Source organism: Sorex araneus, chromosome 2 (assembly GCF_027595985.1).
Source record: "Sorex araneus isolate mSorAra2 chromosome 2, mSorAra2.pri, whole genome shotgun sequence".
In the NCBI taxonomy this organism is placed as follows: domain Eukaryota; kingdom Metazoa; phylum Chordata; class Mammalia; order Eulipotyphla; family Soricidae; genus Sorex; species Sorex araneus.
In genome coordinates, this window is record NC_073303.1 from 372,792,447 (window position 1) to 372,812,731 (window position 20,285).

The 20,285-nt window shown below is 37.3% G+C and overlaps 1 protein-coding gene across 2 annotated transcripts in view; it reads right to left on the minus strand.

Moving 5' to 3' along the window:
• The window catches only part of CDH19 (cadherin 19), a 61,695-nt gene that overhangs the window by 13,640 nt on the left and 27,770 nt on the right, over nucleotides 1-20,285 (minus strand). For both annotated transcript variants that reach the window (XM_055129000.1, XM_055128999.1), the window contains exons 8-9: nucleotides 9,689-9,810; nucleotides 952-1,069 (exon numbers count right to left, since the gene is read on the minus strand). In XM_055129000.1, the coding sequence (XP_054984975.1) occupies nucleotides 952-1,069; nucleotides 9,689-9,810 (240 nt within the window). The remainder of the gene's footprint in view (nucleotides 1-951; nucleotides 1,070-9,688; nucleotides 9,811-20,285) is intronic.

A 20,285-nucleotide genomic window follows, 5' to 3' on the forward strand; every position in this document is an offset into this window, starting at 1 on the left:
GGTCTCTTCCACCCAGATCCCCCATTTTTCCAGTAGCTAGGCAGTTACGCCCAAAAACTGCCCCCGGTGTCATGTAATCTCATCAATGGCCAACATCTAGAGAATATAAAACAAAGTTCCTGGAAGTGCACGGCCGCACTGAATAGCCTACTTCTCCCTCTTCGAGAACCTGACAAGCTACCAAGAGTCTATTGCCCACATGGGAGACCCTGGCAACTCCCTGTGGCGTGTTCATATCCCAAATGCAGTAACAGATATATACATACCTCTTGGAGAGCCCGACAAGCTACCGTGAGTATCTTCCCCGCACAGTAGAGCCTTGCAAGCTACCCATGAAGTATTCAATATGCCAAAACCAGTAATGACAGGTCTCATGCCCCTGACCCTGAAAGAGCCTCCAATCATTGGGAAAGACAAGCAAGGAGAGGTTGCTAAAATCTCAGGGCTGAATATAATAGAGATGTTACTGGTACCCACTCGAGTAAATCGATGAATAATGGGATGGCAGTGATACAGTGATACTTCATTTTAAAGGAAAAGAGTGATATCATACCAAGGTCATATATTGCTAGTTCCTAATAAATGTCTCCAAATATATTTGAATCAATGAAGCTCAGATGACTCTAGATTAAAGTATGTATCATTTCTTTCCCAGATATAGATTCATATTTGAGCTATTTAAGGGCATGATGGAAAAAGCATCAGAAATGAAATTTAGTCACAAAGGCTTATGGCCACTGGAGATTAGGAAAAGTGTAAGAAATGGGTCTAACAGTTTTTGACTTTGACTTTGGGTTGTTTCCCCTTTTCATTGCCTTTCCTTGCTCCAATGTTCAGTAATATCATGTTCTCATGTTTTGCGCCAATATAAAGGCATAACAGTACATTTCCATAAAAACAAAAATAACTATTATAAAAGAAAGTGAAAGCCATTATGAGGAGACCAATCACCTTGGTTGTCGATGACTATGAAACTCGAGTTCTTTGTGCTGTCTACGGAGAGATTAAAGTAGAAATGCTCAACTTCTTCCGATTCATCTCTGTCCACAGCACTGATGGTCCGAATTACCTATAAAAATAGGAATGAAATTTAGATATTTTGAATTATTTCTTTGTTTCAAGTCTGGATATATATTATTTCTATTGTTATTGTTACCACTGGCTTTTATTAAAATTGTTTTATCAAAATATTTATGTGAATTATAGAGTATAACTGTCAAATTGGTAAAGAATACAATTTTTATTTTGTTATTGCCTAACATACATTTTTTAATTGTTTGAGGTTTCTATAGGTATTTTCTAAAAGTTTTCCAAATTTCTTATTTTAGATTAATATTCTGTCTTGAAGTTTCCTTCTAGACTTCTTCGTTCTTTCATTCTCTCCTTGCCTTTTTAATTGAATGCCAGTCATTAGAATTTTTTGAAGTTATATGTTTCCTGCTAATATTAAGAGTACAACCATGGTAAAGTTAATGACTTGTTAAAGTTTTGAGATTATTTTTTAATTGACTTGAGAAAATAATGCGCAAAAAGTTTAGGGGAAATATGCATGATTTACTTTGACCCATAAAGGTTATAAGAAAATTGTTCTACATAAATAAGATCTCCATATTTCAAATGAAGAAAATCATAAAAATTGAAGTAGTGCTGTTATGAGTAAATCATTTCTCAACCAATTCTGTTCTTTCAAGACTTGAATCTGTCAGTCAAGTAGTTACTATTGTCAAAAGAGATATGCTGTCAAGATTGCAGAGTGAGATTGTGACTAATTCTGAAAATTAAATTGATTATAGAAGTTATTGCTTTGAAATTTCTAGAATGAAAGTGCTTTTATAAATGTGTCAAACAAAAATATCTTTGGTTGAAAGATGATAGACCTCAACTTCCTAATGTTATACTTCAAAGAACAGACATCACGCATAAGAAGAAAAGACCTTGTAAGACGAATGACACTTGTTCATTATTTTCCTACAGTGAGATATATTTTACTACCTCACAATTCACAATTAAATGAGCAACCTATGGCTTATTTTAATTATAAAATAAAAATATTCAACTTTAACATTTGCCTATAATAATAAATAGGATATCTGGGTAATGTTTTATTTTGGATTTTACTATGATTTTGTATCTCCAGAGGAAACGAGGGGATTTGATCTAATTTGGCTCCTGGTTTTGCTACTTATGAGTTCTTTCAGCTTAAAAAAATGGAAATAGTGGGGCAGGTATTTGGCTCAGTGATAGAGCACGTGCCTTGCAAGCATGAGGATCTGAGTTCAATTCCTAACACTGCTTGTTCCTCCAAGGACAGGCTGGACTGTATTAAGTTATTTCAGATCTGGCTGAAAATAGTGGGGGGAAGGGAAACAGGGCATGGAGAGTCAGGATTGGAGATACATAGACAAGGTGAAAGGATTTTGGCCATATAATAAATTCTCACACTTATCACTTCACTTATCAATATTTTTGTGTGCATAGAGATTAATCACTTTTCTATTGGCTTAACACATTCAAAACATAACAGTAGTTCTATCAACTATAGTCACGATGTGAAATATTAGATTCACAAACTTTCCTGACCTTACAGGGAAGAGTGAGTGACCTTTTATCAACCCTCTACATTCCTCTGTCCTTGACCCCTGAAACATCATTCCTCCCCTGTTCACACATCCTTTAATCCTAAACATTCTGTTGTTCAGCCAGCTGTGCATGCAAGGATATATTGTAAAATGCAGGGCATACAGCCAGCAAACAAAATCAAATCTCTCAAAACAGTCAGGGAAATAGGTTAAAATGTTGCTGAAAAATAGATCTAGATCAAAAATAGTGGTTGAAAGAAAAAAATCTTAGTTATGACATGGGAAAAAACAATCTTTCAAAGGGAGAATTTTTCAATTCATCAAAATGAGTACAATTAAATATTAATTTATGAGAAAGTATAATTACAAGAAAAGAATAAAACCAGAGAATAAATGCAAAAAAGATTATATATTAGGTAGTAAATAATACATTTTTTTGGTCAAAAATGATCAAATATTGGCAACATCATAAATTTCATTTTAGGTATTTATAATGAGTAAATCTGACTTTAAAGATAATCATGGAAAGCATGAAAATCATTTTCCCTTCATCACATACTCTGTACTATGATCTTATTTTCTAAAATATTGACATAGGAGGGCGGTGAGCTAAACTGTCATACCCAGAGATATTATCCTGACTATAAAAATGAGTCTAATACTCACTTCTCTACAAACTACAGCATCAGTTTTTTAAAAGCATGCAATTTTTTTGCCAGCTAGTCAAAACAGAGCAGTTATTCCTACAGATTTAGAGACACAATTAAAAATTTTAAATCTGTTTCCTTGCCTGGAGAACTGATGTTAATGAAACATACTTCCAGGTTCAGTTGCAGAATAAATTTTTAAATAAGATTATAAATTATATTTGAATATATATCTTAAATTAATATACACATACTGAGAGTTAGCAGGCATAATTTATCAAAAACTGAAAAGGTCCATGATGAAAATTGGAAGTTGTGATAAATGGATACCTGAAATGGAATTTAAAAAAAAAAATTTACAAAGAGCATGCGCCTAGAGATGAGATGCAACTGAAATGGAAAAGCAGATGCCTTGGGGAACAGACTGTGTCACATAATTTCAAACTCTTGGCCTTCACAAGCCATCCAGGAGGGAGGGGAAAAAGCAGAAGGGTGGGTTAGACGTGACATAGGGACAGTAGTGGGAGATGTGGGACATCTCAGAGGTGAGAGAGGGATAGAAACTTTATGCATTAAAACCATGCATCAACATATTGCAACCCTGTTCCCTAAATGGCAGCGAGGGACACAAGTGCAGATCCTGAGTGTGTGAGGTGCGAGTTGATCTCTCCAACAGCATGCTCGCTCCTCTCTCTACAACATAGGGGCTGCCTCCAAACTAATTTTAAAATATTCAGCTAAAATATTAGTGAGCTCTCAAGAAAAGTCAGAATATTGGTTCTGCAGCCCCTCCTTACTCGTCTTTCCCAAATCTCAGGGCTGAGACCAATGGAGACATTACTGGTGCCCGCTCGAGCAAATTGATGAACAACGGGATAACAGTGATACAGTGATTGGTTCTGCATATACACACTGGTTTCTTAATGATACACACCCAAATCTTATGCAATATTATTCTAAAATGTTAATTCAGTTAAGAGTACTTGGAAAATAAAATTGTTGTCAAAATGATTTGCCTCTCTAATTAGACTGGATATTTAGTCATTGAGTCAGCCTATATTTGCATCTGCTTTCTTCTATCCTTAAGAAATGAATGCCAATAAATTTAAGTGACAATTGTTAGGCATGTCCCTCCAATGAGAAAGTGATTCTGAATTAGACCTATTTTGGCAAAAATCAAACTAGAGAAAATAAAAAGTTGTGAACATGTGTTTGAAAAAAATCAAAGTAATAATTAAAAATAATAAGGGAATTAGGGTCACTGAGACAATCTGGACCTTATCTTTTTGTTTTCTTTGTTGAGCATGCTGCTAGGAAAAATCAACAAACTCATTCCAATATTTTGATCTGGACAAAAGCAAAGAAACAAGTTTCTTACCAGAACTCTGCAAAAAAAAAAATCACTTCTTTAAATGCCACCAATATGTCATGTTTTGCTTTAACTTATACAAATCGACGTGTTCTCAGTTAAAATTACATAATTTCACATTTTTGCATATACATTTTCTGACATATAGAAAAAAAGTTATAAAATCTCATGTAAACTTTCATCTATACATGGTAATATATTATGTAAGAAAGTTTACTTAAGAAATATATGGTTTGGGGCTGGAGTGATAACACATTGGGTAGGGCGTTTGCCTTGCACGCGGCCAACCGGGCTTTAATTCCCAGCATCCCATATGTTCCCCTGAGCACCGTTAGGAGTTAATTCCTGAATGCATGAGCCAGGAGTAACCCCTGTGCATCGCTGGGTGTGACCCAAAAAGCCTAGATAAATAAATAAAAAAAATAAAAAGAAATACCCGGTTAATTCCCTACATGAGTCAACTTGCCAAGTGATGGCAGCGGTAGTTTGAGTAGGTCAACTGAAACTTGACGTTTAGGGTGAGTTGCACTGGGACTGGGAAAGAAAAAGTCACCACACTTTATAATTATCTGTAACAAGTGGCACAAGGACTGCAGACCTCAGGCAGATTAGGGGAAAATAACAAATACTTAAAGTACAGAACAAAAGTCCACCTTAGGACACCCAAGAGCATACTATTTAAACAGCAGGTGTGAGAGGATCTGCCTTCTAAAATGAAAACGTAGGACTGACAAGATCTGAACTTTTTTGCTTGGGGGCCACGCCCAGCAGTTCTCAGGGATCACTCCTGGCGATGGTCAAGATCAATTACGTGATTTGAGGGATCAAACCGAGCTCAACTGCACACAAGCCAAATTCCTACGTGCTGTACTATTGCTCAGACCCTTACACGATTTTAATTAAGAAAAATATGATCATTCAATTGTTACTTATGAACCTGTGATCCCGAACCACTGAAGGAGATTTGTGTTTCACAATGCACATTCGGAGGTTAGCCTTTGAGTCCTTTGGCAAGTGGAGAAGACTTTCTCAGCAATGACCCAGGTAAAACCACTGGGAACAACACTTCCCGGCATGGCATAAAAGGGTGCACTGGTGTGACAGGTATGGGTGGAAGGTATCTTGATTAGAAGCAATATGAAAATTGGTGAAGTATTTGCACTGAAGAGAATGCAACATTTTCCCCAACGGGAGATGCAGCTTCTTGGTCCCCAAATTTGCTGAAGGGTATGATGCTGTCACCAGGATAAGATATTTCACTACTTCCAAAGGAGATACATGTTCTTCTAACTATGGCCTATCACTAAATCTGACACTCATGAAAAGTTGTACATGCCTTTGGGTTGACCTAATAGACATAAATGATGCGTAACAACTATTATGTGGGTCCTGCAGGTTGACTGTGAGATTTAACTTTTGATTTTTGTTGATTTAAAGTTTGATTTTTACATGAAGGGTTCACTATAGGAGAAGCAATAGGTTCGAATTGGGCTGGAGCAAATCAAGATCAAGTTAAATTGATGATTTACAGAAATATTTGGAGAGAAAATAAACAGAACAGGGAGTGGACATGCGAGGGAAGGCTAGAATGAATTAAGAAATCACTTGGTGAGTCAGAGTAATTTTGCTAGAGGAACTTAAAATATAAGATAAAGCTTTCAAGGAAAATTTATGTAACCTCAGACTATCTGGAGAGAAATTTTCTCTAGTTTGTTCTATATGTAACTTGAAATAAAGGACAAATAATTGCTGTAGCGATTTGGAAGGGACCTGAGTGAGGACACTGAGGCAAAAAGATGGATGAGAGTAAAACGAATCTGTGTGAAAAAGATAAAAAGAGAAGACAGAGAGGATGAAGGCACTCAGGATCACAGTGTGGGATTGTAGGAATGTAGGCGAGAAAACATTTCAGCGGTGCCAGTACCAATCTCTTTACATTAGACAGGAAGTTGGTACGCAGTAATTTGATAATATATTTTATCATATTACTGATATACTTTATTTCTGGAAATATATTTGGCATCAGTCAAGATAATGGGAATCATTAATTTGAAAAATGATAACTATTTCCAACAAACAGAGAGACAAATTGCACTAATGTCAGCTCATTTATTATATTCCATTTGCAAATCACTGAAAATTCTCTTCCCTACTTTCCACCCCACCCTGACCATTTACATTAACAACAACAACAAAATCCTGTTTACCCACATAGATCATTAAGGAAATGCCTAGATTCTTCTAGAATAGAGAGCAACTCTGCTGGCATTTTGATTATCTGTAATGAATGTATCATCTAACCAATGTAGATAGTAGGACACCTTGTAATTTGTCATTGAATTTCATCTCTTTAAGTCAGGGAAACAAAACAAAAATGATCTTCACAAAGATATGAATACTTACTCAATTAGCTCAATTTACTATTGTGAGAATATTCTCTCCATATATTGTGCCATAATTAAAATTTATTTCCGTTTCTTTTACATGTTTAAAATGTTCACTTAATTGTTCTAAAACATGTAAGAAAAGAACTATGTTCCTAGCCAACATTTTAGTATATAGTCCATGTTGATGATGATTTTTTTTTTTCTGTACAACAGACCTGTGGACTGGTGCGATAGCACAGCGGGTAGGGTGTTTGCCTTGCATGCGGCCAACCCAGGTTCAATTCCTCCGTCGTCCCTCTCAGAGAACCCAGCAAACTACCAAGAGTAGCTAGGACAGTGCTACAGTGCTACAGTGGAGTGCTACAACAGACCTGTACGAGTTATATACTGTAATTTTAGATCCCTTAAACATTGCTCCTCCCTGATTCATTGTTTAGATTTTTAATTGTGCCTTAAGAAAGCTTAAAATTATTTATTAACTTAGAAGCATCACACTCATTCTTTCATATGAATGAATGGCCTTCTCTTGGTAATGTATACTCAATGATGTACGTATTTTTAACTCTCGTATATAATTAAATTTCAGAATGGATTAAAATGATAGTATGAATGCACATATTCCTTGCTCAGTATGGAAACACAGGATATGATTCCCTGTGTTTCAGTATTAAAGAGATTTTGTATGTACAGGATAACATTTCGGTATCTGTGCTGAAAATCATAATGGCCAAAAAAGAAAGGAGACAGAGAGACAGAGACAGAGACAGAGAAAGAAAGAAGAAATGTGCCTGCCATGGAGGAGCGGTGGGGTGGGGTGGCAGGAAGGAAACCTGAGACATTGGTGGTGGGAAATGTAAGCTGGAGAAGGGACAGGTGTTGGAACATTACATAACTGAAACCCAACCTTATAAGTGTATCTCACTCTCTGTCATCCCGTTGCTCATCGATTTGCTCTAGCGGGCACCAGTAACATTTCTCATTGAGAGACTTATTAGACTTATTGTTACTGTTTTTGGCGTATCCAATACGCATGTAGCTTGCCAGGCTCTGCCCTGCGGGCTCCATACTCTCGGTAGCTTGCTGGGCTCTCCGAGAGGGGCGGAGGAATCGAACTCGGGTCGGTCTCGTGAAAGGCAAACGCCCAACCGCTGTGCTGTCACTCCAGCCCATCTCACTCTCATTCAATAAAAATTATTTTTTTAAAAAAAGATATTTTGACTGGGTTTGAGGACTAGTTGTCCTATCTTGATTTGTTCTATCTATGGGGTGCCCTGGATTGAACCCACCCTGTTCCAGGTCCCAGTGTGTACAGTTTCTATTTTTGGGAGGGGTATTTCGGGGCTGGGCCACACCCACCCTTGCTTGGATTATTCTAGGCTCTGCACTCAGGGCTTACTTCTGGCGCTTGATCTGGGGACCAAATGGGTGCCAGTGATCTACCTGAGTCTGCCACCTGCAAGGCAAAAGCCCTGCCAGCTTTACCCTCTCTCATGCCCGTCTATTTTCTTTTGTCAAGGGCTTCTTATCATCAGCTGTAAAGTCCTTTTGTCTTTTTGGTTCTTTGCATATTGATTTCATGCGAAGTATTAATAGTTTTACAAGTTCTGTATTGTTTTCCTCTTGAGAGCTCTATTTTCAGGATGCTGCTTAAAGAACCTTAAAAGTGGCCTGCAATCAAAATTTGCATATGATGTTCATAGCTACAGGTGAACTATCTTTCGATGCTTATGTGTGTTGGTGGTTCATTTTGTCACCTCTTGTTAGTGAGTAAAACGATGTCATCTAAGGTCAGCTTTTATTTTTTGTTGTTATATTTTGTTTTGGACCATACCCGGCAGTACTCGGCTCTCGTCATGGCTTTGCTCTTGGGGATTATGCCTGGCGTGCTTGGGGAATCTAGGGGTGCTGGGGATTGAACCCACTCGGTCCCCGGAAAGGTAAGCACCCTACCCGCTGTGCTAACCCTCCAGCAACTAAGGATAACTTTTCTTTATGATACTCAAAGCAGTTAAAATCGGCATTATTTTGTAGACACAGAATATTATCTGCACACAATCACTAATAAAATCTATAATGAGAAATTATCTTAATTTAATGATGGCTAATAAGTACTACAGTGAAGTATACAAAGTACAATTAAAAGATTTACCATAAGACTTTACAGATAAGCAGAAATATCTATAGTAATGCTCCCCAAAGACATGATTTGTGTTTGAGGGCTGTTGGGTACATACTTTGAAAAAAATTAAAAACAAGTATGTTCACATAAATATTCATATATCTAGCAGTTTACATATTTGATATAGATTTATAAACTAAAAAGTTTCCCCTAACTATATCAATATCATATGAATACACAATAAAAATTAATTAAAAGGTAATTGTATAAAACTTCTGGAATGTGATTACAATGTTTTTCTTTGTTGTGTTGATAAAGTATGAAGGAATGACTATTGGATTCCTAGTATTAGCAGATATTTCAAAAACATTTGAGTAATGTAGAAGTAGAACATTTTATGTTTAGTTTAAAGACAGAAATATGAATAACTGATTTCTAGCATAAAAGTATGTGATTAGAATTGTCAAATGAAAGTGATTTTTCATCATTTCAGAATGGGAGAAACACATAGCACACGGCAATGTCGGTACTACAATGTACTAATGTCTGTACTACAATGTCTAACTGGTGTTGATTTAGGTACTTACCTGACCAGCTTCTGCATTTTCACAAACAAATGTCTCATAGTATCCAGGGAACTCAGGTACGTGATCATTGACGTTCAGAACTTGCACATACATAAGAACTGTAGAAATCTGTTCTATATTGTCTGCAGGTATATATGACCAGAAAGAAAATAATGGACATTCAGATGGCCATTAAAGAACACAGAAGACATTAAAATTACATTCTATTTTGTAGTCTACTTTCATTTTGTTGAATAAAAAATAATTTGAGGACAACATATCTTTATAAAGAAATTTTAGTTAATGTATATAGTAAATATTTATTAACAACACAATGCAGCATAGAAAAGTGTTCTCTATGCATTCAACTAAACGTATATGCTCTGAGTAATTAAACTTCAGAAGCTGATGAAGAATAGGAAAGAAGAATGCAATCATGTCTTTTCAAAATTCAGACCCTTTTGGATATATATTAACCTGTTTGATCCTAGTGAATATATTTATTATTACCCTTCCCAAGTTTAATTCTAAAAATATCTACAAACCATAGAGCTTTACAAATTGCATTTAAGAGATGACCTAAAATCAGATGTGAATGTCTTATATCTTAGGGGTATAATGTTGCCACATTATGCAAACCATCTAAGTGCTAATATCCTTCTTGGCTCAAGTGGAACCACACTTTAGGAAACCAGTAATCACACTGCAAATTAGTAGGACCAAATTGCATATTTGGAAGTAAATAACAGAGGACAGTTCTCACTAAACACAATTTTCAAATTTATGTGGTGATGGATATTAATTAGATTTATTTGGGTGACCATTTGCAATATGCATAAATATATAATCGTTATATTGTACACCTGTAATGCTTGTAATGATATACAAACAGTCATTGAATTTGGCTAAATTAAATATAAGGCAAATAAGGGCTAGAATAAAATAACTATAATTAAGCATAGGCAGGCATAGTTTTATATTAGATTGAGCTGGGAATGTTTTCTTAAATGAACTCAGAAATACAAAACCATGAAGCAATAGAAAGATAGAGTTAAAACAATTTTTGAATGACAAATAAACCACAAAATACACAGTAATTTTTAAACCAGAACAACAGGGATCTGGAAAAACTTGCATTCTTGCATGAGAAGCACACAAGCTGAAATTTATAAATCTTGACAATTAATATGAAGAAGACAATTGGGGGGAAATCACAAACTATAAATTCAATTAATGAGAATATTCCAGTGGTCTATTTTTTCAAAACCATTTTCATTGAGGTATTTACGGTATTTACTGAGATTTACGGTATTGCTCATCATACTTTTATTTTTTTTTTCATGCATTCATTCATTTTATTCACTCACTCATATGACAAACACCAGACCAACACAGAGGATTCAGAATAAAATTTAAAAGCAATGACAGAAAACAGATACAATATTTGATTTTATAAAGTATATCTGCTGCTTTAGAAAACAAGTTGTTTTTTTATTTGTTTCCTAAATCAATATCTTTATTATAACTTTTTAAAATATCCAATTTCTTTTTTTTTTTAATTTTATTGAATCACCATGTGGAGGGTTACATAGTTCTCAGGATTATGTCGGTTATACAATTCTCAAACACCCTTCCCTTCACCAGTGCCCATCCTCCATCACCAACCCCCCCAGTATACCTGCCGCCCCCTCCCACCTCCCCAGTCCCCACCCTTGTACTTGATAAGTTTCACTTCATTTATGCCTTATCTCGATTACATTCCATGTTTCAACACACAACTCACTACCGTTGTTGGGGTTTCCCCCAAAAAAGAAAAGCAGTCCTATTGCCAAGGAGGCATTTGATAGTTCTCCACTGCTAAGAATATAGAGATATTAAGTCCCGCTGTTTGTAACATAACTTTTCTTTTTCCCCCTTGCCCCGCACCACCGAGTTCACGCCTGTTTAGTAATCGCCACGCTGCCTGACAAGGGAAAAAAAAAAAAAACGAAAAAAACGAAAAGGATGGTTATTTCCCGTCATCAGCAGACGTGGGGCTCTGGCTTAGTTGATAGACTAGTAGAGTGTCTGGAAGCAGTTTCTGGAACCGAAGGGCTTGCGCTGGTATCGGCTCCGGCTCGAGATTCCACCAGCGTCCCACTGTTCCATGTACATAATTTTTCCCCTTATATCCCATTCCCACGCCACCAGGTCTGTTTGCTTAATGGACATCACACTGTAGTTGACGACACGCCGCGTTTCTTCCCGAGAAAGAAGAAAATTTCTTCTCAGCTGGCGTGGGGATATAGCTTAGTTCAGTCTAGAGAGATGGCTACCACTTTGATTGCCTTCAATATTTCAGCAACAGACTTACTATTCTTGTTAGGATCTCCCACAAAAGTCCGACCCATTAAAAGCGAACCATTACATATTGCTGATGCTAAGATTCTGTATAAAGTCCAGGGAAAGTACAACCAGAAATAACATCACTACAAACTTTTACCCTTTTATGGTGCTCATAAGATGGAGAAGTCCTGCGCTGTGTTCAGGAGGGAGGAGTTGAGAGAGAGAGACAGGTTAAAAGAATTGGGGGATGCGCTCCCTTGGGCTCTTCCATCATGTTCGCTCCGCAGCCGGATCCAAAGGGAAGCACACGTGGGGGAGGTGGGTTTAAATATCTATCTGCTGTGGGCGGGGGTCGCCGCCCCCGCCCCCTGGGGTCTCCCGCAAGCGCGCGAAATCGTCCTGTTTCAGCTGGATCGCTGGCTCCATTTTGCGCTCAGGAAAGCCGCGGATCCTGCGCTGTGCTCAGGAGGGAGGAGTTGAGAGAGAGAGACAGGTTAAAAGAATTGGGGGATGCCCGGGTCCCACTGTTTCAGCGCACCGTGGGGTCTCTGGTCCCATGCCGGAGTTAGTTCAGTGGGCTGCCTGGAGTCCAAGGGCGCTCCCTTGGGCTCTTCCATCATGCTCGCTCCGCAGCCGGATCCAAAGGGCGCTCATCATACTTTTAATGCAGACATCATTCCAACACCATACCCATCCCAATGACCCCTCCACCGCACCCTGTAAATTCAGTTCTACAGATAAAATTTTCACTTTTTATGACTTTGACAATATATTGCTTTCTTATTATAACTTCCCTTTTTTTCTAGATTTAAATTTTTTAATTAAAAAATTTTAACACTAGTAACTATGGAATTATAAAATTATTCATGATTGCATTTGAAGAGTACTTTTCAATACCGATCCCTTCACCAGTGACCACTTCCTCCCACCAACGCTCCCCAGCCCCCACCTTTGCTTCCCACTCTCCTTTGTTTTAATATATTTTTACAGTACTTTTGCCCACAGGGTCTCATACACAACGTTTTACCACCTTTAAGTACAAAACGCTTTACCACCCTTATGTACATCTCCTCCTCCCAGTTTAAATCTCCCCTCTGCCAGAGATGTTGCCCCCTCCCTGTCTTATTCCCATTTCCCTCAGTGGCATGTTTTCCACTGAATACCACCTCTCAGTTTTTGTTCTATTGCCTTTGGGTATTCGTTATTCTATCATTATGTTTCTGTGTGTCCTGCATACGAGAGAGATAATTCTGTGTCAGGCTTTCTCCCTCTAACTTCTCTCAGCGTGATACTTTCCAGTCCCTCCATGTAGCGGCAAAATTCATGACTATCTTTTCTTACAGCCCAGTTGTATTCCGTTGTATACATATATCAGAATCCCTTTATCCAGTCACTTATCCTTGGGGCATTGTGACTGTTTCCAGGTTTTGGCTGTTGTGGATAGTGCTGTAAGGATCACAGTGAGATGCAAGTGCCTTTTCTCCATTTTATTTTTGGATCCTTGGGGTATATTCCAAGAATTGGGGTTGCTAGGTCAAATTAAAACTCAATTCCCAGACTTTTCTTTACTTTTCTTTTAGGAAGGTCCATATGTTTTAAAGGAAGTCTGGAGCAGGTGGCATTCCTGCCACACAGTGAATGAGACTCACTTCTCCTTGCATCTGCACTAGCACTGGTTGTTCTTATTCTTTTTCAAGTGTGTCAGTGTCATTGTTGTTTTGATTTGCTTCTCCATGATGATAAAGTGATGCAAAGCATTTCATCACGTGCCTTTTGGCCCTTTGTATTTCTTCTTTGAGGGAGTTTCTTCTCATGTTTTCTCTCTGTTTTCTGATACGGTTGGATTTTTTTCTTTTATAAGAAAAAAATTTATAGTTCTACCAGCACCATATATATCTTAACCTCTTACCAGATGAGTGTTAAGAAAATAATTTCTCCCTTTGCTGCTTTTATATCCTACTCATTGGTTCCTATGAGGTGCAAAAACTTCTTAATTTAGTCTATTTGCTTATCTATGATTCTACTTGCTTGGCCAGTAGTATTTCATCATTGAAGATTCCTTTAGCTTCATTTTTAGGGAAAAATCTGCTTACATTTTCCTCTGTGCATCATGGATGCAGGTCTGATATCAAGGTCTCCAACCCATTTTGGTTAATCTTTTTGGAATGGGTTTAGAAACAGGTTTGAAACTGTTCTGTTTTATCTCACATATGGGAGAAATCTCTCTTTTATTTTAATTCTACACACATATACTCATAGATATGATTAAAACAATATTCTAAAATTTCACAAAATTGCAAATAACTGATAAGCTTTCAAATTAAAAACTTTTTAGAAGCTACATCATTCTTTTTCAGAGGTATATATATTTTAAAATATTATTTTGTTATTATTAGTTTTGTATTACTGTATCACTGTATTACTGTCATCCCATTGTTCATCGATTTGCTTGAGTGGGCACCAGTAACGTCTCCATTGTAAGACTTGTTGTTACTGGTTTTGGCATATTGAATATGCCACGGCTAGCTTTCCAGGCTCTTCCGTGAGGGCAGGATGCTCTGGATACTCTTGGTAGCTTGCCGGGATCTCCAAGAGGGGTGGAGGAATTGTACCCGGGTTGGCAGTGTGTAAGGCAAATGCCCTACCCACTGTGCTATTGCTCCAGCCCTCTGTATTACTACATTTTAAAATTTACATTACGCAAATCACACAAATGTTAAATTATGTTAGAGGGTAGAGAAGTAAAAAATCAAGGGGAAATATAATAGGCATGTAAAACAGTAAAAAAAAGTGTGTTTAATCCAAAGAAAGCAAATATTGGCTTTATACTAGAAAGCCATAAAACCATTAGCAAATTTTATATTATATATACTGCTAAAGTGTCTGTATTAATAAGTAAAAGACTGTAATAAAAATTCTTCGAATAAGAAAATCACTTCATCAGATAGAACATTCAATACAAATTAATTCACTATTGAAAATGTACGAAACTCCTTTGCAAACTAGGAGTAAACAGACCTTTATTAATAGAGGGCACCAGAAGCACCATGAGTGAATGCTACATGCAAAGCACATGCTTGGAAATTCACCTTGTTTGTTCGTCTGTCTGTTTTTTTAAATTTATTTTTAAAAGATGCTGGTCAGTGTTCCTTGCAAAACTGGTTTTAAGGCTACGAATTCCCTCAGCTGCTGCCTGTCCATGATGCTCTAAATTATTCTTCCAAAGGTGAAAAATAATCTACCTAGATGGATTATTATCTAGGTATAATAATCTACCTGGATGGAGTATTCTTTGTTGCCCATTTCTGGAGCTTTTGTAGTAATTTCCACTATTCTCTGCTGGCTCAAGGGACTCATTAGCTAGATCAGCCGTGACTCTTATTCCTGTACTGTGCACGTCGCTCTTTTCCTCTCTAGTCCTCCTTGCAACATAGGCAGCTTCCTCTTCCTGGCGGTAGGCCCTGCCGCCACCATGCCTGCCCTTCCCGATTCTCAGACCCCAGCTCAGTGCCCTGGACAGCTCTGCTGCCCCACTTTCCCAGCTGTCCTCAGTCTCCCCACTGACATCTCAGCCACTGGCCTGTGGCTTCTCAACCTGGTATGTTTTGAGACTAAATCACTCTTTGCTCTGATGGGGGCTATCCTGTTCACTGTAGACCTTATTTTTTGGGGAGGGGTAAGGTAGGGGTGACACCTTAGGGATGCTCTGGTCTTGTTCCTGGCTCTGTACTTAGAGATCATTCCTGGTGGCGTTCAGGGACAAGATGTGGATGTGGAGCACGACAACAGGCGCCAGAGCTGCTAAGATCTGTCCCTGCACAGCAGATAAGACCTGTCCCTGCATTGTCACCCAGTAGGGAGTGTCTGGGTGCATTTTACAAGCACCCAGTTTCTGGCTTTGAGTCTCACACAACGCTCCCCACCCAAGAATTGTCACCTATCTGCAGCATCTAGTCCTAAAGGGGTCTGGGCAAGGGCAATGCAGAGTTGGAAAGGTGATAGGTCAGTAATGCTAAACTTTATGTGATTGGACCATCCTCTTAAGCCAAGATCCTCTATATAATATATATATATACACACATATACATATATACATATATGTATATGTATGTATGTATATTTGGTAATATGTGTATATTTGGTAATAAAGTGAATGACTATTGGCTGTCTCCTGAAGTGATTTCTCTGTACATCCATCATCCTTCACTCAGTGTCTTCCCGGAAGGGGTGCGCATCATGTCTGGGCACATTGGGGAAAAGCTGTTCCCTACACGTGGCTATAACCTTAGGTGAGCACCTTCCCCACTGTTTTATCTCTAAAACCCCATTGTACAATTTTTCACAGCATCCCAGACCTCTACCAAGTAAGTCATGCCAGGAGGACAGCCCACCTCAGTACCAGTGCTCAGATTTGTCTTGAGACAGACATTGCCATATACTGCCGCAGGCAGATTTGTGGTTACTTTCATAAAGATCACGGTTTTGCTCATGTGATTTGTGTCCAACACAAAGCAACAGAGCCAGTGATGGGGGATATTAAATTAGCCTTTCCAGAAACTAAACCAGCACAAATTATTATGAAAGTTAAAGTCCATATATCTTTGGTCCACTAATAACCCTGGAAATTCATGTGATTGTCTAAGATGCCAACACAAAAGATTAAGTGATCCAATTGATTTTTTTCAGAATTATTTGTGTCACACCCAAAGAACTGTGGCATTACTCAAGTGTACATAAAAAAAGGAATTTGAAATAATAAATCCTATCCATAATATAAAATTTGGGGTGCATATTTTAATAGACTATTTAAATTAATGCAACAAGTTTACAAGTATTGTGAATTTACAAAACACTACTGGATTTTAATCTAGGTTTTTAGTTTGAGAAAAATGCTTAATCATTCTTTTAGTTGATTTCTGTAAACTGAAACTTGTACTAGTAACTATGAAATTATTCTAACACTAAGTTAATACATATAAAGCATTTAGATTTTTTAGCACATAAATACTCAATAAATATTGAATCTTATATTTTATGTACTAACATAGTCAGCAGGGCATTTGCTTTGCATGCGGCTGACTCCAGGTTCGATTCCTCCACCCCTCTTGGAGAGCCTGGCAAGCTACCAACAGTATCCTGCACGCAAGGCAGAGCCTGGCAAGCTCCCCGTGGCATATTTGATATGCCAAAAACAGTAACAACAAGTCTCACAATGGAGACGTTACTGGTGCCCGCTCGAGCAAATTGATGAGCAAAGGGGTGACAGTGATACAGTGAACCAGTGAACCAGAAGTGATACATGTTGTGTAGTGAAATGACTTAAAGCAGTTGCAATTCAATGTACTGAATATTTGTAATTTATTATTTCAAAGTTTTTCATGTAAAACTGTGGTGGAAAAGAAGATCCAATTGTTAAAATATTTTTTATAATTCACATGCCATTTTGTTCATGACAAGTAATATATTTGAGATTGTAATTTGTAGGGTAAATAATTTTTTTGAAGAGTTATTATTCTACTTTGAAAAAACTACCATGTATTCCTTTCTCTTGAGCATTTATGTTTAGACAGTTCCCAAGTTTCTTCTCTAATTCTTGGAAATGAATCTAAATCTCTTGACCCCTCTTAAGGAAAAAGAAAAGAAGCGTCTTTACAACTCGAGCTGCCTTCCTGCTGTGTGGGCGCTTCTGTTTGAAATAGACTCACAATGGGAGCGAGCACTCCTACTCGCAAAGGCTGTGGGAGGGATGCGTCTTCTTCTAGGCAAAGGCCTAACCCCAAGTTGCGTAACCATCTCTTGTCATAGAGCTCTCACGGCGGACTTTTCATCGGGATAAACTAATTAGAAAACACAGATGGTTATTACTCCCACCCCGGAGTGAATTTTGGATGATTTGTGTGTAACAAATTAGTCCTATCCTTGAAGGCTAGTGGTTATTGATCGTGAGGAGACACATGAACAGCCCGTGTGTGCTTGGTTGTTAAAGCCACCCCACCGCCAATACCCCTGCCAAGGTGGTCACAACTTTGGGACCCAAAGGGGAGTGTCTTGCTATTCAAAGCAGAGCTCACCCATAAACTAAAGGCTCATAAGAAACCCTTAGTGCTCCATGCAATTCCTAACACCCGGATAACTGAGAGCCTTCCGCAGCACTGAGATTTGTGCAAGAAATAACTTCCCTCTACGGAGGGTAAAGGCATAGTGACAAACATCTGGCTTTCCTCGCGCTAATCTCCTAGGCTTGTGAAGCTCCTTCCTTAGGTCTTGGAGCCACAGGTCCTTACCTTGTCATTTCCTTAACTCAGGTTCTTTTATCCCATCTTGGACTCACTCACTAACTTAGAAATCTACTTGTTTACTTACTTGAATTTGTCTTTTGTCTCTTAATAGGTCAGATGGTCAGATGCTAATTTGGTTAGTAGACCATTCTGGAACCCTGGGGGGCTAGCCAAAAATTTCTTGACCTTAGAAATCACCTGTTAAAAGTTGGGGTTCCTTTCAAATTTAGAAATCTTTTGCAAAGTCCCTGCTCTGCACATCAGATTCTGGGTTAATGCTTTACAAATATTTTAGCAGTTTTCTCTCCATTTCTCTTTGTGAAAAGTTTTCTGTGTTAAGGTGAAATTTTGTTTATAATGCTACTTCCTGAACTAATGACAGTTGCAATTTTAGCTGAAATAGGATTTTTATCTATTACTTAAGAATTGAAAAGTTTACACATGCAACAACGCATGCCTTTTAGGAAACGCCACCAGGAAAAAAACTTTATGAGGCTCTTTATATATTATAATCAGGATTAATATTGGCAAATGAAACATTAGAATGTGAAAAGGTATTTCTGATATTACAAATTGAAATAATTCAAAATTTAAAGCTAGTTTTTTCTTTTTATGGTTAAAACACACAGTATACCACCATAAAACAACTCTTTGCTAAAGTAAGGGAAATGGGATAAATATTTTGGTACAAATTAATTTAAATAAAATAGTCAGAAATTCATTAAAAGTTTTATCGTTTAAGGGAAAAGTTTGTCTAAAATTATATTCAAATTAAACCTTTGGCATGCCTGTACAAAACACACATATATCTTCACAGATTCATTTTAAAGTAGTTAGTATTTTTACTCATTTAGCTGGCATGCTGATAAATAGCTTAGTGTTTAATTTGGGAAGTTTCCCAGGCCAGAGAGTCAGTACAATGCGCTTACTTTGCTGGGAAAGCAAATGTTGAAATCTCTTTCCTTTAATCAGCATAAATGTTATGGTGAAAAAAATTATATAAAATTCTGTAACTTAGAAAATAGTAAGTTTAAGAATTTACTAAGTATATGCTTCTTGCTATCAGTTGTCAAATCACTGTGGTTTTCACATTTTATGAAATTCTGTATCTAAAATTTTTGCATACTTTAACTATATCTCATGATTTAACCTACATTTTCCCCAAATTTCTTCTAAAGAATGATTAATCTGTTAATTCTCAAATAAATTCAGATGTTGTATGTCCATTTCTAAAGGTTATTTGTAAGTTTTCTATACATCCTAAAATATAAAATTACTATTTTATTTAAATAGTAATTTTATATTTTTATGCATTATAGTCCTTATGTTCTCTACTTCAAGAGCAACTGTTTACAAAAAGATTTTTTGCTCATATATATTAGCAATTGTTAAATCTTATTTTTGCCTCAATCTATTTATCATCATGTAATGTTTATTTTGTCTCTTGCTTTTTTCAGGGGGTGGTGGAGGATAACTGGGAGTCTGTTTCATCTAACTATAGAGGTTTCTGCACTTTAATTTTTGGAGTATCAGTTTTCATTCCATTACTTCCACTTAATGTGTGTCTTTATAAACAATTTTCTTATAAACCACATTTATTTGGTGTCAGGGAATCATCCATTTTGGGTTGTTGAGGGTTAAATCTAAGCAGTGAAACAGAGTTTGTGGCAAGATCACTGAGAACAAAATGGGGTTTCCAGACCTCAGTGATATTGCAAATTCCAGCCCTCTGCCACGGGGAAATGATTAGCCAGAAATAATTCTCAACATTTTTCTTGTTTTGTGTGTAATCTCTAAAGCCCTCTTTATGTACAAACTGGCTCTCCCGCCCCCTTTTGTGGAAGAACTGGTACACCATCATCTTTCCTGCTTTTGTAAGCTTCCATGCTTTTAAGTTTTAAATATTTACCCTTCTGACATCTTATCTGCTCTATCTTACATGATGGTTTACTCACATTTTCCTGAACAGGCTTTACATTTTTATCTATCTGTACACTCTGCATTTTCATTGGTGA